This window comes from Myotis davidii, unplaced genomic scaffold (assembly GCF_000327345.1).
Source record: "Myotis davidii unplaced genomic scaffold, ASM32734v1 scaffold370, whole genome shotgun sequence".
NCBI classification, from domain to species: domain Eukaryota; kingdom Metazoa; phylum Chordata; class Mammalia; order Chiroptera; family Vespertilionidae; genus Myotis; species Myotis davidii.
The window spans coordinates 2,532,634-2,549,248 of record NW_006288615.1 but is presented as its reverse complement, the minus strand read 5'-3'; the positions used below and the strand labels follow the sequence as shown (position 1 = coordinate 2,549,248).

The window sequence follows — 16,615 nt, the reverse complement described above, 5'->3', positions numbered from 1 at the left end:
CTGGGGATGTGCCTGCAACCAAGGTACATGCCCTTGACCAGAATTGAACCTGGGCCCTTCAGTCCGCAGGCTGACGCTCTATCCACTAAGCCAAACCGGTTAGGGCTGTGCCAGTTTCTTAAAGCATAAACCACTCACTAAGAGCAGGCAGACTTGGAAGGTTCTAGGCTTCCTTCTTAGAATCACCCCAAGTCCTCCCCATGGGCAGTACTTGCTGGCCATGCCACCCTGGGCACAGTTGCTTTTCTTTTCATCAGTGTCCACACTCCTATGCCCCACCACACTCCTCCCCTTCCCTGGAATGCTACATTTTGGATAGAAAAAACCTAAGTTAACTCACTATTGTCCCAATCCAGCCTCTGTGTAATATTTAAAGTATTTATTTTAGAACACAGTTCATGTATACAGAGAGAGATTTTAAAATTATAAAGACCAGTGCTCAAATCCCTACTCTATCACTTTCTTGCTGGATAAATTGAGGCAAGATATTTAACTTCTCTGGTCTCATTTCTTAAAGCTATAAAATGGGGGAAATGATAATCATCTCAAGAGGTTATTGTGAGGATTAAATGAACAAGTACATTCAAAGTGCCTAGCACAATGTTAGCCTATAGCACATGATCAATAAATGGTAACTGTTATTATTATTTCCTTTCATGGGAAGGGCCAAATATTTTCTAAATGTATTTCTATAACTTGAAAAAGTGGCAGAAGGTTACACCCTACAGCAGTGGCCTGCAAACTTGAAATACATCAGAATCATCCAGAAATAAAGATAATCAAGCCTCACCTCCAGAGACTGATTTTGTGCTCCTGGGTGGGGGCCGAGTATCTATTCCAGCCATGGGCAAACTACGGCCCGCGGGCCGGGATCCGGCCTGTTTGAAATGAATAAAACTAAAAAAAAAAAAGACCGTACCCTTTTATGTAATGATGTTTACTTTGAATTTATATTAGTTCACACAAACACTCCATCCATGCTTTTGTTCCGGCCCTCCGGTCCAGTTTAAGAACTCATTGTGGCCCTCGAGTCAAAAAGTTTGCCCACCCCTGATCTATTCAGTCAACAAACTCCCCCACGGCTCTGGCACATGCTAACATTCCAGCCACTGTCCTGTTATCCGTTCCTCCTAACTTGTGTCTTAAACACCTATGAGGATCACCCATGTTCAAACTGTATTTCAAAAGCTTTTACTTTGTATTGATGTGCAGAAGTAAAATATTTTAACTCTTAAAACCCGAAATATCACATAATAATGAACAATTATTATTACTATCATTATTTAGCACCCATCAAATCTGAGTAGTGAAAGATAACTTTGAAAGGCCACCTAGCACAAACTTACGTTCAGTACTTAAACTTCTGGAGGAATTCCTGGAAGTCTTTTATCAAACTTCTCCTTAAATATTACCAGAGAGGGAGTCACTACCTTCTCCCTGCACTGAGTACTAGAAAAGCTTTTTCATACGTACAAAATTCAAAATTACATAAACTGGAGCTTCCAACAATGAAAATTTTACAGGATACTGATAATCCCATTTTGTAGTAATAAGTTTAGAGAGTTTCTGTGTGAACTCTCTCATCACATACCAAGTGGCAGATACTGAATGAAGTGCCAAAATCCATTAGCTGGGTCAAATGACCTCTCAAACATCGATGTCATCAAAGTAGTCCCTCTGTAAAAGGGGACACACCAAGAACTCTTCCCCTCGAAACTCACTGTACAATGAATTTAAATGTAAGAGACTATTTATGGACCTTTTGCCTTAGAAACCCAGAACTGGAATTTGTGACAACTTCAAAGTGTGGTACACTGATGGAAAAGAGATCTAACTGCCCGCGGCCTGCAGGAAGGAGAGAAGGCAGCTGGGCTGACACATTTATGACCATTTCAAATACACCATTTAGCAAAACAGCCTGCTGTCCAGAGCCATCACCTTGCAGACACCTTCGCTGCTGACAAACAGGACCTGAACTTTACTGTAAGCTGTTTGAGTCGCAGGACAAAACACCAACTTTACTTCTGAGCATTAAACAGAATTTTGACTCTTTTATCCCATCAAACATTTTATGAGACAAGGAAATCTAAGCCAAGGCGCCTTGCAATGTGAGAGCTCAACTTTTAATGGAGATGTCTTATTCCATGTTATTTTAATGAAACTGGCTTAGCCATGCTTGTGAAATTTATTGAGATTCTTCATATTTCGAAAGTCCGAAGAGCTGTATTCTGAGTTTTAAACAAGTGCCGAGCACACTGAACGAACGCCCGTTAAGGGCACAGAAAGTTTTCTGCTGTTCCCGAGCAATGAAACAGTAACAAAAGTGGAGGCGTCTTCCCCACAGTCAGTCGAGCTTCCCCTTGCTAACATTCCTCCTTCGTTTGAGGGCACTGCTTTTTTAATTTTTAAAAGAGTAGATGAGATTTCATTTTAGAGATCTCTTAGCTGTTCAAGACAAAATAATTTTAAAATATGGAACTGTTGCCCTGGCCGGGTTGCTCAGTGGTTAAAGTGTCGGCCGTGGACCGAAAGGTAGAGGGTTCAATTTCCAGTCAAGGGCATGTACCTCAGTTGCAGGTTCAATCACCAGCCAGTTGGGGCTGAGTGGGAGGCAACCAACTGGTATGTTTCTCTCTCTCCATCTGTCCCCCTCCCTTCCACTTTCTCTAAAAATCAATGGAAAAAATACTCTCGCTCCCTGGGTGAGGATTAAAAACACACACACACAAAAACCCACACCTAAGACTAGAATTAAATTGGAGGCATGTCTGCGCCTTAAGGTCAATGCAACTACAGTTTTGGGAGGAGGGGACAAAGAGGTGACAACTGGCTGTCTTGACCTTGGGCCTGTCCCTGGTGCAAATGCTCTGCAGAGCTAATCTCTAATCTGCACAGCAATACTGCATTTCGGGATGTATTCGGCCACAGAACACACTGTGCCAGACTCAATTTTGCTTGGCTAGCTTAAGAAAACTCAATTAAAATAAAATTAAAGAAGGCTCAAAAAAACCCTGGTCTCCTTGCTGAAATTTCAAATGAAAGATCTGTACAAAAACACAGGTTCTTCTATTTGCACTCTCCTCCCATGTTTATTTTGCCTGCAAAACTGGGCCACTTTTCAGAGACATAACTGTTCTCAGCAGAAAGCTAACCTCAAATACTGCAGGGTATGCTGGGGTGTCAGGGGCTGGAGAAACTCAGGAATCGGGGAGCAGTTTCTCACCACCTCCCTCACCTAGTGCCAGGGCATCCAAAGAACTAATCTGAACAGGAACTGAGCAGCCTGAGTGCAGGGCCGAGGCAGTTCTCTGGGACCCGTGAGGTGGGGCGGTGGTTTTAGAATATGACTGCAAAGTCTTTGACACTCCTGCCCATCAGGAAGTGAGGTGTAATTCCCCTTCCCTGAATGTGGACTGAACATAGGAGTCCAATTCTAAGGAAGAGAATGCAGCAGAAACGGCACTGAGTTACTTCAGAGGTGGGTTAGAAAGGGTGACACAGCTTCCATTGGTTCTCTCTGGGGACATTCATCCTGGAAACCCAGCCACCAGGCCCTGAGGAAGCCCCGGCCACCTGGAGTCCATGTAGGTGTTCCAGTCAAGGGGTCTGCTGAGACCCCAGCCGACAGCCAACACCAGCCAGCAGATGTGTTCACGTGGTGAGGACGCCTTGGCCATGGCTCCACCAGCTCCATCTACACCCACGAGACATTCCAAGGGAGAACTGCCTAACTGAGGCCAGTTCCCAGACCACACAAGACGATAATAATAAAAAATGATGTTGTTGTTTCATGCCTGAGGTGGTTTGCGAGGCAGCAACAGCAGTAGAAACAGTGGGGCAAAGGAACGTTTCCAGGCGTTGCAGGGCAAGACCTGAGTGCCCAGCCCACTTGACGATTCCAGCTGTGATGTGAGAAAGCTGCACGGGAGCCGCCCAGCCAGGGCCCGGGAACGGCACCAACACTGCAGGGAGCAGGCCTGAGGAGCTGGGATGGGCTGGAGGGGCTTGTCCTCGGACATAACTGTGCTGGGTGCACAGCCACTTGAGAAGCTCTAAGGCTGCAGCCTGGCCACCCTGGGACCATCCCATGGGGACCCCAGGAGGCCACATCTGTACCCTGCTCCTAGGTGCTCAGGCACAGGACTGTGGCTCCTCCATGAAAGGTCAGTGGGGTCTGTCCCCTCTGAGGCCTAAGGGGGGCAGCACACCTGGCAGAACCAGAATTTGGAAATGCTGGGTTGGGGATCTGCATGGTTGCCAAGCATAAAAAAACCAAACATCTAAACTCTTCTCACCTGAAGCTGCTAAAGCATCACTCACTTGTCAACTCCCTGGAAAGCAAAGAGCTAACTCATTGATCAGTATTTCCTTTCTTTAGAAAACCTCAACTTTCTAAAGAGAAACCGGAAGAACAATGGCAGGAAGTTCTGAAATCCTCAGCTGTGAGGAGGGAAATGTGCTGCTCCATGTGGTAAGACTCCACCTGCTGGAACTGAGGATGATGCCGCCTATCCTTGCCCAAGGCCTGAAGCACATCACATACTTTCAGCACAAACATTTAAGTGGTTTTTATAATGTAGCATCGAAGACAAACTCAGGCAAAGAACCCAACTCTGGCCAATTTCATGACAGTCTTTCTCACCTTCCTGAAAAGTGAACAGTTCCAGTAAACATGACTAATCATGGAAAAACATCATTTCACGCTAAAAAATTAAGACTGGAATTCCTACCTTGAAGGTAAAAAATGGAAATGCTTTATAAGAATGGGTACTCCACATTGCTATTAGACTAGTTCAAGGCGAAAGTTGAAAGATACTAAAACGATTCCTCCCCACCCTGCCAGGCTGTCTTCTAACTGCGCGGCTGCAGTTACACGGGCACAGTGCTTGGATTTGCTTCATTTCTCCAAGTCTTAGTTACCTGACATGCAAGACGAAGCTAAAAACACCAGCCTTCTTGAAAAGTGGGCCGCAAGGAATCTCAGATACAAATAATTGCAAAGCACTTCATAAATATTTAGACTTTTAAAAACCTCATTCTATTCTCCAAGTCTTTGGAATTCTCTCCATCTCACTACTTAAAACTTGAGTTGGCCAAGTTGTTATTTAAAACTTTTTAATCTACATGGCATGGTTTACCTTTGTGACTTTGTCCATTCTCCTTCTGGAATGAGAAAGCAGTTCAGGAAAATGGGCACTCAGGATGCAGTCCTCGGGGTACCCCACCTCAGCATGGTGGGGAGGATTCTCAGCACGGCGAAGGCCACTTCTTAATGCTGCTACAAATAGCTAAGATGGTTACTGGCTTCTCATCACTTGGGCGACTTGCTCTCAAATAAACGCTCTTCTCTCCATGTCAATTGCCTCCATGTGCATCCAAGTCGTATACTATTTCAACAACCCCATAACTGGCCTTCTTATCCTCTTCAAAAGACCTTCCCCATTGCTACCAAAACATTCTACTAAACGTGCAAATCTGAATTCAGACCCTTTAACTGTAACTTCAGTGCTAAAGCTCTATCCTAGGGAAATTGGGATTGGGGTGAAAACAGCACAGCCGGTGTTGCTCAGTGGTTGAGCGTCGATCTATGAACCAGGAGGTCAATGGTTCCATTCTTGGTCAGGGCAAATCCCGGGGTTGTGGGCTCGATCCCCAAGGTGGGGCATGTGGGAGGCGGCTGATCAATGATTCTCTCTCATCATTGATGTTTCTATTTCTCTCTCCCTCTCCTTTCCTCTCTGAAATCAATTTTTTTAAAAGTCCCAATTAGAATAACAAGTTATATGGTCACGTAACCCATGTGCCAGGGCTTCAAGGCCTTAAAAATGGTTGAGCAGTCATCTACAAAGGGACAGTTATTCCAAGGAGTTCTTTTCCAAAAAGACAGACTTTTTTCCCCCCTACTAACACAGCTTCTAACACATGACATAAAAATAAGACCCTAGCCCTAGCTGGTTTTGCTCAGTGGATAGAGCGTCAGCCTGAGGATTGAAGGGTCCCGGGTTCGATTCCGGCCAGGGTACATGCCTGGGTTGTGGGCTCGATCCCCAGTAGGAGGTGTGCAGGAGGCAACCGATCAATGATTCTCATCATTGAAGTTTCTGTCTCTCTCTCCCTCTCTGAAATCAATAAACATATATATATTGGTCCTGGTCAGGGCATGCGCAGGAGGCAACCAATTGATGCGTTTCTCTCACATAGATGTTTCTCTCTGTCTTTCCCTCTCTTCCACTCTCTAAAAATAAAAAGACTCTGCCCAGTCTCAGATACCCAATGCCACAGAAGTCAACCCTTTATGGGCCTTGGGACACCCTCACTTTACTAATTCATTCACCCCATGCATGTGAAAGTGGTCTCATCAATTATCCCTGTTTGTGAGGCGGTCTAAGCCAGCAAGCCACTCTAACACCATGGCGGGCTCCACCGGCTTTGAAAGGATACATATAACATTAAAAGCTTTGGCGTGTTACTGGCTTTAAAAATTAAATCTAGAAACTTTTCCAACTTCAACTTCAATTCTGGACTCCAAGAATCCTGAAGAAAAAAAAAAAGGAAAATAAAATAAAAGCTAGGTCACTAAATGCCAACAGCATCGTTAAGTTGTGGCCTTCAGGGTTAAATAAGCTAGATGTTTTGGCAGTGGTGTGGTGCCTAAAACACAGGTTTTAGGACAACTAACCAATTCATTTATAGCAGATTCAAGTACCCACAGCAGGAAGGAAAAACAGAGTTCTTTCATAAACAGGGGAAAAATAACCCTGTACATGATTTGAATATTTCATGTGACTTAAACACAAGCATGACAAGTAACCTTATTAGGTTGATTACCCACAAGAATTCAGTACAGTTGAGGCATACGTGGCCCTGGCAGGCACACACAATGACCACTGAGTTACTACCTAAGGCCTTCTGAGAAAGGCACTCGCTTCCATAACCCTCATGTAGGTAAGGAGGAAAGACAGTACCTCATGCACTCCATCGTGTCAGGAGTTACGATATATTTTTAGTTTGATTTGTCCCTTAAAAATAAATTATTTCTCTCAAGTAATGCTCATTGAGAAGAAAAAAATAACTTTAGTGAAAGAAAAAGGTGTCATAAACAACCATCTTTCTCAGGGCAATTTTCCTCATAGTCTTTATATAAAAATATCTACCTCCCAAACTAACAAGTTCCACCAAAATGAAGCTGTATCACTGAAATTTCCCATCCACTGACCCGCGCTCCTGCCCGGCCCACAGACCTCCGGCCCTCCCCACTTGCTCTCCTCCAGCTCCTTATCCTCACCACGTCTCCTGCCCCACCCAGTCAGTCATCCGGTGTGTTACCTGACTTTCAAAAATTACTGCCAGATAAGCAGAAAAGTCTTGTATTTTAAAAAGATTTCATAATTCCCTGACGCAGCATAACTATTTATAATGTGTGTGTGTGTGTGTGTGTGTGTGTGTGTGTGTGTTATGGCTTGAAGTGTGTCCCAATCTCAGAATGCGAGGGCATTGGGGACGGGGTGGCTGCAGATGTAACTAGTTAGGATGAAGACGTATTGGAGAGGGTGGGCTCCTAATCCAACATGAATAGTGTCCTTACAAGAAAAAGGAAATTGAAATGGTATAAATACAGATGTAACAGGAGAATAAAGGGAGAACCTGGCTATGCTGATGATCTGAAAAAAAAAAAAAAAAAGGAAATTTCAGACAGACGCAGAGAGAAGATGGCATGTAAGGACACATCAGAGGCTGGAATTAGGCTGCCATGAACCAAGCAACACTTGAACCTTCCAGAAGCTGAAGAGGCAAGGAGAGACCCTCCTCTGGAGGCCTCGCAGGGAGTCCAGCCCTGCCGCAGACACCTGGACTTCAGACCTCTGGCCTCCTACACTGTGAGGCAGTCAGTCTCTGTTGTTTTAAGACACCTCGTCTGTGGTCCTCTGTTCGGGCAGCCACAGGAAACTAACACAATGTTAGGCCCTCTGTGCTCAATCTACAGAAAAGAATCCCAGGAAAGGACTGCTATGTTGGCCAGCATAAACCAAGACATTAAAAAACAAAACAAAACAAAACAGAACATATGGGTGTCCCTAGACACACTGTAGTGAAATTATAGTCTTAAAGGCCAACGAAAAAGACAGATCACCTAAAAGTAGCAGCAATTAGACTGTTGGCCAAATTCAAAATAGCATTAATGGGAGACGAAATGATACCTTTAATGTTCTAAAAGAACGTAACTGTAAACCTACTATCCTGAATTTGAGAATGCAGTCAAGACATCTGCAGACAAACAAGAACTGAAAGGAGGAGTCCACAACCAAGGGGGATTTTAAAGGAATGTTCTTAAGGTGGAGCAGAAAATGACCCCAGAAGGAAGATCCTTAACCTTTCTTGAGGTAGTAAGCAAAATATGGACAAAGGTAAGGGTAAAGCTATGCACACATTAATTGCATAAAATAGCAGAAAAGTCTAATTTGTGGGGTTAAACTAAATAACTAAAATATTTGACAATAATAACACATAAATTGAAAAGGGGATGAATGAGGTTAACACATTCTCGGAACCTTGTAAGGTCAGAAAGAAAATAAAGACATTACCTTTAGATTTTATTATGCATACACACTAAAGTATCTATGATGACCATCACAAGAACGTATGTAGAGAGTAGCAAAAAGAAAAAGAAAAGGAATAAAACGACTCCATGAATACTGATGGTCTCTCAATTCCTGATCTCCAGCTTCACCTCACCCTTAGCTAAGCTGTAGCCATGCTGCTATGTCATAATTTTCACAAACTGAAGTCTTCACTGTGAGAAAATCTACCATCCTTGTCAAGTTTACCACCTTCCTAACCCTTCTATCTCAACCTCTTAGGAGAAGAAAGTGGAAAAACTAAATTTGGACTGACCAAAAACAAAACAAACAAGCACGGAATTCAATGTAGGCTACTTTACAACAAGCCTGCTTTGGTGAATCAGTCAGCCTCTGGTTTAGCAGCTACTACTAAAGAGGGAGAAAGTTGTTTTACTGAATCATAACAGAATAGGAAACTGAAATGCACTGGGTTCAGGAGAATTGCATCCAATGTTCAAAGGCAGAGGAGTAAGCTCCATATAGATTCTTTTTATTTTTTTAAATGTATTTTTATTGATTTCAGAGAGGAAGGGAGACAGAGATAGAAACATCAATGATGAGAGAGAATAATTGATTGGCTGCCTCCTGCATGACCCCTACTGGGGATCGAGCCCACAACCTGGGTATGTGCCCTTGACCAGATTCGAACCTGGGATTTCAGTCCACAGGCCAACGCTCCATCCACTGAGCCAAACCAGCTAGGGCTCCATATAGGTTCTTGGAAACAGTATAAGATCTTTAGATAAAGCAATCTACATCAAAATAGTTCAGGCTCAAAATACATTTCAATAAACTTCTGTGGGACATATTCATTTTAGTACGTCAACAAAAATTACTATAATAGGTAAATCTTATTAAATAAATATTATGCTGAAATTTTAACTAAAATAAAGTATAACAATTAAAAGATCACCCTCTGCCCTGCCCCCACGCATTGCCCCACCTCTGCCTCACAGGCCCCGCCCTCTGGCCCACCCCATGCCTGGCCCCGCCCCACCAAAAATTAAAAGAGCAATAGGCAGGCCCTAGCCAGGTAGCTCAGTTGGTTAGAGTGCCGTCCGACATGCTCCAAGGTTGTGGGTTCAGTCCTGGATCAGGGCACATACAAAAAGCAACCAATGAATGCACAGTAAGTGGAACAACATGTCTTTCTCTCTCTCTATCAATCAATAAAAAAAATGTTTTAAAGACCTATAGGTAAGCCCTAGCCATGTGAGATGTGCAGGAGGCAGCTGATCGATGTTTCTCTCTCATCGATGTTTCTGACTCTCTCTCTCCCTTCCTCTCTGTGAAAAATCAATAAAATATATATATATTTTTAAATGCCTATAGGTAAATAGTCTGATGGAAATAATAGTACAAATCAGGTACCGAATATATACACCAAATAAGTGAGAATTTTAATACAAATTAAAATACATAACCGAGCACTGGCCAAGTAGCTCAGTTCATTTCGGCATCATCCCAAAACGCCAAGGTTGCAAGTTTGATTCCTGGTCAGGGCACATACAAGACGCAACCAATGAATGCATAAATACATGGAACAACAAATTGATGTTTCCCTCTCTCTCTCTCTCTCTGCTCTCTAAAATCAATTAAAAAATATATATGACCAGCAATTATGTAAAGTACTCTAGGTCTTTTTCAGGCTACTGTCAATGTAATTGAATTATCCATCCAATACTGAAAAAGTATACACAGAATGATTTAAGAGATTAGTATATTAAAAATATTTATGTTGGTCTATATTAACAAGTCGTGGTGCAACCAAAAAAAATCACACTCTATGGCACAAGAAAGTTTGTTAAAGCAAATTATCTGAGTGTTCTTAAACTGCAGCATAAGCAAACACGAGCTTTTACAGCATCTTTCAGAAGCCACCAGCTTGAACAAGGCGAAGCCACATGCTGCCAGGACTGACGGGCTCAGAGGCTGTCACTTACCTGGAAGAGCTCTTTAAAGGACGGGTGCACCATAGGGTTTGGAACAAACGGCAGCGCATAGAAAGGGAGGAACTCTGTGGTCTGGCTCAGAGCTGCCCCTTTGCTCTCCAGGTAGGTTTTGAAATAAGAAATCCTTTCATCCAGTTCCTCTTTGTCCTACGAGGAAGGGAAGATGCTCACTTGAGGTCCCTGCTTGGCGCCAGCGCGCCCAGCCCACCATCCACCCCAGCCTCTCTCTCCAGCCTCGGCGCTGGCAGCCTCCCCAGCCGGCCTGGCAAGTGCACTGTCTCCAGTCATTGTGACAGCGGGAGAAAGAAACAACCTTTCTCCCAACACCCAAATTCTCATAGCCCTCCCAATGCCTCAGAGACCCCAGACTCCAGGACTGCCCACAATTTCACCCCTTCATGAAACTGTCAGGAATATCAGAGAACAGATACTTGTTCAATATACGGCCTTTTACTTGATCACCATTTTCTCACATCCTTATGATGCATCATAAACATCATTTCAATGGCAGGACAAAACCTCATCTTGTGGGTCTGTCATGATTGAACCAATTCCCCATTATTAGATATATACACAGTTTCCACATTTCTGAGATCATAAATTTTGTGTGCATTTCCATGTTTCCATTAGGAGAGAATCAGGGCAGGTCTTTTGAAAAGACCTTTTGAAAAAGTGAATAGTTTTTTGAAACAAGTTTCCACATCTCACTCCTTTCCTTCATTAAGGTAACTGAGCACTGACCTTGCCTGCTTCACTAATTCCACACGAAATCCAAGGCAGGTCCTTCCCAGGGTTTCCATCTCCTCCTGCGCCTCCAGCCTTGAATTTGGAACTTTTCTTCCCAGACACCCTGGCCTCACCAGTTACTCCCCTCACAGCCTGTTCTAATCAAAGCATTTCACTGCACCTATCATGTTTATTTATTTTTTTAATCTTATATCAATGGGAAAATTAGAAAACAGAAATAAATACAAAGAAAATGAGAATCTCCCATGATGGTACCCACATGAGTGCTGTGAGTAGCCTTCCAAGAATGGCCACTACAGTGTTCTGCAGGGCTGCTCCCTCCATCACTGACCCCTCCTTTGGCCCCTGACAGTTTAATAATTTAACACAGGTCCTCGGGGCGGCAGGTGGTGCATGGAGAAGCCACTAACCAAGTGCACGTGGTCACACGTCAGCGCGGCCCTGCTCCCTGTCACTGGCTCTGCACTGGGAAGCTCTCTGCCACGGCAGCCTCAAAGCCCTCTCCTCTCTGCAGGTCTCCAGCCCGCCCTCCCCTGGGAAAGACTTCGGAAGCTAAACTCAACTTATCACTCAACGAACGGACTTGCACAAACAGGCATACCATTTTTCTACTGTTAATGCTTAAACTTCTCTTCGAATATATATATGGTCTAATATGTGGTCTACATATGTGTTCTTAGACAGACATGCATATATTTGCTGAGTTTTCAAAAACTTGAGGTATTCAGGAAAACAATGTAGCTTTCATTACAGAAACTGTTAACTCTCTATGTAAATTAGAAAATAAACTGCTGCCCTGGCCGGTGTGAGCGTCGGCCCATGCACTGAAGGGTCATGGGTTTGATTTCTGATCAAGGACACATACCTAGGTTGCAGGTTCAATCCCCAGCCCGGGTTGGGGTGCGTATGGGAAGCAACCATCAATGTGTCTCTCTCACGTAAATGTGTGTCTCTCTGGAAGAAGAAGAAGAAGAAGAAACTGCTGGGAATGAGGTAGAAAATTATTCATCAGGACACAAGACACCTACCCCTCAGCACTAAGAGAAAGTGGGCATAAAACTAAATTAATACTCATTAGGAAACATAACAGCTATCATTCTCCCTTAGCACGCTAATCAGACCAAACGCATCACAAGGGGAACGTACAGGTCTCCGCACGGAGCGTTTCAGAAGATAGATGGCAAAATGGATGTGGAGGTAGAATTCCAACCTCTGGGCAAAGGAGTCACCATCTCGGATGGAGTTGGGAATGTGCTCTTCCCACAAATCGAAGAACACCTTCTGGGCTCCGTTGTCAAACGCAGCAATGAGGTCCTTCTGTGGAAAAGACATCAGACGGGAGCCCAAGCATAGGGTGTCCTTTCTCCCGACACCCAAATTCTCACAGCCCTCCCAATGCCTCAGAGACCCCGGACTCCAGGTTTCAGTGTGAGGAAAGCAAGTCTCCTTTTCAAAGGTAAGGGGCAGAAAACTGAGACCCAGGGCTCCAAGCTCCGTAGCTGAGATTCCTGCAGACCAACTCTGGTTTCACACCCCTTTGCAGTATCCAATCCGGGTTTTATAAGACCCCGAAGTGACATTTAAGGCCTGAGATGGAAGGATTCAGGCAGAGGCTAAAGACTTGTGGCCAAGAACTCACAGGCACATAAATGCAGCAAAGTTGCCCAACAGATGAACAGAGGCCAGACTGAGGGCCCAGGCGGGCCTCAGCGCAACAATCCTCCTGCATCCGGAGCTTGCCGGCAGCAGTGCCAAGTCCCCGGGCGCAGGAGCTCACACGCTGACCCCGTCGAACCCAGGCCTGGAGGCGGCACTGCTATTTGCCCTGTTGCTAGAAGCATGTGGCGCAGTGGGAAGCGGTCACCCACATAGAGACTGGGCACTCCAGGTACAGACTCAGGCTGGAGATGGAGGAAGGAGCCAGGCCAATCCCATTCCAACCTCAGAGCTCGAGCCTGACTATGCAGGGCACCGAGAGCTTCCCAACTCACCACCCAAGGAGAAAGGAGGTGGAGATTAGCACGTCACCTGCCTCACAAGAGGAATGATCACAAATACCTGCTGCACAGGCTTTCGGAGTCAGGTACACGGCAGAACCGAAAGATCTTCCTAACAGTCCCAGTCAGTGTGGCAGCAGCTCAGTGGCCAGGTGCCTGAGCCCCACCTGGAACTGCCCGGGCCCCTTCGATGATGCCCCGCGCCAGGCCATGGGAGTCAGGGACCAGGATCAGACAGGCAGTGGCTGTGGCCTAACTTCCAGTTACTCAGTGGGCCTCTCAAAACAAGTCTCAAAATTTTCTTGGAAATGGGTGCATTGAGACCAATAAATTAATTGAAATAATAAAATCATGCAAAGCTGAAATATGCTGCTCAGGATGCAGTATATTCTCGTCACTGGCTGTAGTAAAGGTGAACTTACCTAGAATGCTATGAATGGTAAAGAGGCATCAAATAATAGCTGAAACAAGGGACTTTAAGGTTCTTTCTACCCCTCAGGTCTGCCCTTCGCAACCCACTCGTATTCACAGAGTGGCTCCGGCCTTCCTGGACAGAACGCTGTCCTGTCCCTGTGCCCTGCTCCCTCCTCCAGCCTCCCCAAGCTAGAGCGCCAGCACTGTGAGGGCAAGGGTTTTGTTTTGTTTTCTTCACCACTGTGTCCCTGGCACCTGGAATTAACAACCTCAAACTCCTCAGGATGGGCATCACATTTGTCTCAGTTTCTAAGCATTGAAAGGTTTCCTCTTTTATTCTTCCCAAGAAATGTATGTGAAAGACCTTATGTCACCACCCACTTCCCAGGAAGGGTACAAAGATGTGAAGACGACACTACTAATTCATCCCCTAACACCTGAGAAGTCTGAAAGCCACTCTGACCAGGTCCTCCGAAGAGATTCCAACATCCTCAAACCGTAGCATTCTTTACAAGTTGAGAGCATTTTGATTATCAACAGAAATTTTTAAAAAGTAAAATGTTACCTGGATTATCGATGATTTAGAGTCCCTTAAAGAGCTACCTGCTGTTTTGGGTAATGCTTTTCCTTTCGTTTTGCATTCTTTTGAAAACATTTTCAAGGTGTCTTCAAATTCAGCAAAATCTAAATACTATAAAAAGAGACCACAAACATATAGTACATATAGTTCTCTGTTTTAACATCAATGAAGTGACTGCCTTTGACGTAACTGTACCAGTTCAATATTATCACCAATTTCTAATGGGGTTAAGGGACTGTCATTTTTGGGAGAATCTGGGATCCATCTTAGAATTTACTTATCCATATATACACTAAAAGCCTACAAAGACAGTGACATAGAAAATGCTTCTTTACAGAAAATAAGTTGGCTTTCAGGAGGAAAATGTGAGCTCCACGATTCACTGTAATGATTAATAGGAAATAAACCATGTTTGCAGCAGTCGGAAAAAGTAAGTGATGGGCAGACAGCCTGATGGCTCTGGGTCAGGTATGTCTCTGGGAATTTGTTACTTGAAACAGAGGATGAGAAATAATGCCTGTCCCTAAGAGAAGCCACGAGACGATGGGCCGTGCCATCAGTGGCCTTCGAGCAGAGCACTGCCGACCCTGACGCCCCCTCCCCCCTGCATTCCGCACCACGGTCCACTGCTGCTCCTGACCCTCCGCCCGCCTCCCACTTTGTCAGTCACACTTTCTGTTTCCACCTCTCCTAATGGTGACTATTCCCCCAGCCCTGTCCCCAACCCTCTGCTGTGTGAAGAATTTATTCATGCATCGATACCTAAAGAACCTTATTAAGTTTTCTGTTCTTAAAAAGCTCAAATGAAGGATGACTTCTCAAGTTGATTTGAGCATAGACAGTTTGTGCCCTGCTGCTTCTTTCTCTTTCAGACGTGCATGCATTTAGATAGCTGCCGTTCACATATATGACTTCGCGGGCTCTGAATTTTTTATGTTGAAATAGTTTTATTATTAAAGTATCTACAGATACTAAAAAAAAAAGAATTTATTCATAGTCATGCCAACAAATCCCAAAGCTGCACCTCTAGGTGGACACCTCGTCCTTGCTCCACTGCCGCACCTCTCGGTGCCTAGGGGCAGTTGGATCACACAGTAAAGCAGCAGCGACCGTTTCTTTAGCAGCAACTATGTGCCAGCCCCACATGAAAAGCAGCAGAGAACACCAGAAAGCATAAGGCGCGGGTCCTACCCTTCAAAAGCCTTCAGCGTGGGACACCGAAATGCCCATCAATAGGCATCAGGTAAGGAGTTACGATGCAGCCACTCAATGAAATGCTCTACAGCATTAGGAAATGTGAGGACCACAGGGAGATGTTCAGGCTATGTGACCGCTGACGGCCAAATGACAAGCTACATGAACAATGTGTGTGGGACCATCCCATTTTGTGAAACAAATTACAGGCATGTGAATATATTTTTAATATTCATAGGAAGAAGTCTGGGAAGATAATACTCTAAATCATTAGCCATGGTCACTGCAGAAGCGGAGCGAGGAAATTCAATGTTTATACTTTCAGGCTGTTTGAATCTGTTACCATAACTATGTGTTGCTTTTATAATTTTCTTTAAAAGATTTCTAGAAAGCAGCCTTAAGATTTCAGTTTAGTTAGTTATGAAAACAAAGTGGAAACACAAGGAAAATTTTGTCATGGAAAATAGATAACTGGGATGTAATGACAGAAGAGACAGGGCAAGGCACTGGAGAACCTGCCGTGTTGTAAATGCAGCTTTACAAGTTTCACGGGCTTTTTCTGTAGTATAACATACCTACCTCTTTCACTAGTCCAAGTAATTCGGATTCATGAGCCAGGATATCCCCCATAATGAAAGGTCACTGTTAATTCTCACAGCAAAAATCTCTACAAGGCAAAAATATTAAACAAAGGCTTTCATTCTAGCCATCTGTGAAATCACAGAAAGGTGGCTGTGGTGTGCAGAATGGTCCCCAAAGACGTCCACGTCTTTATCCCAGGACGCTGCCAATCTGTCATATCACCAGGCAAGGGGGATTAAGGCTTCCGATGACACTACGGTTGCCAAACATGACCTTAAAATAGGGAGAGTATCCCTGGCCAGGTGGCTTAGCTGGTTGGTGCATTGTCTGTACCAAAAGGTTGCAGTTTCGATTCCTAGTCAGGGCACATACCTAGGTGTCAGGTTTGATCCCTCAGGGTATCGATGGGAGGCAACTGATCACGGTTTCTCACATCAATGTCTGTCTGTCTCTCTCTCTCTCTCTCTCTCTTTCTCTCTCTCTCTCTCTCTCAATAAAAATATAGCCTCAGGTGAAAATTTAAAATATTAT

At 44.4% G+C, this 16,615-nt stretch overlaps 1 protein-coding gene across 1 annotated transcript in view; it reads right to left on the bottom strand.

The window, feature by feature from the left end:
• ARMC9 (armadillo repeat containing 9) overlaps positions 1-16,173 on the bottom strand; it is a 98,318-nt gene extending 82,145 nt beyond the window's left edge. Inside the window, exons 1-6 of the mRNA XM_006760415.2 lie at positions 16,082-16,173; positions 14,294-14,419; positions 12,464-12,634; positions 10,562-10,717; positions 6,442-6,534; positions 5,139-5,163 (exon numbers count right to left, since the gene is read on the bottom strand). Coding sequence (XP_006760478.1) covers positions 5,139-5,163; positions 6,442-6,534; positions 10,562-10,717; positions 12,464-12,634; positions 14,294-14,419; positions 16,082-16,132 — 622 coding nt within the window. The 5' untranslated portion in view covers positions 16,133-16,173. The remainder of the gene's footprint in view (positions 1-5,138; positions 5,164-6,441; positions 6,535-10,561; positions 10,718-12,463; positions 12,635-14,293; positions 14,420-16,081) is intronic.
• Positions 16,174-16,615: the final 442 nt, after the last annotated feature.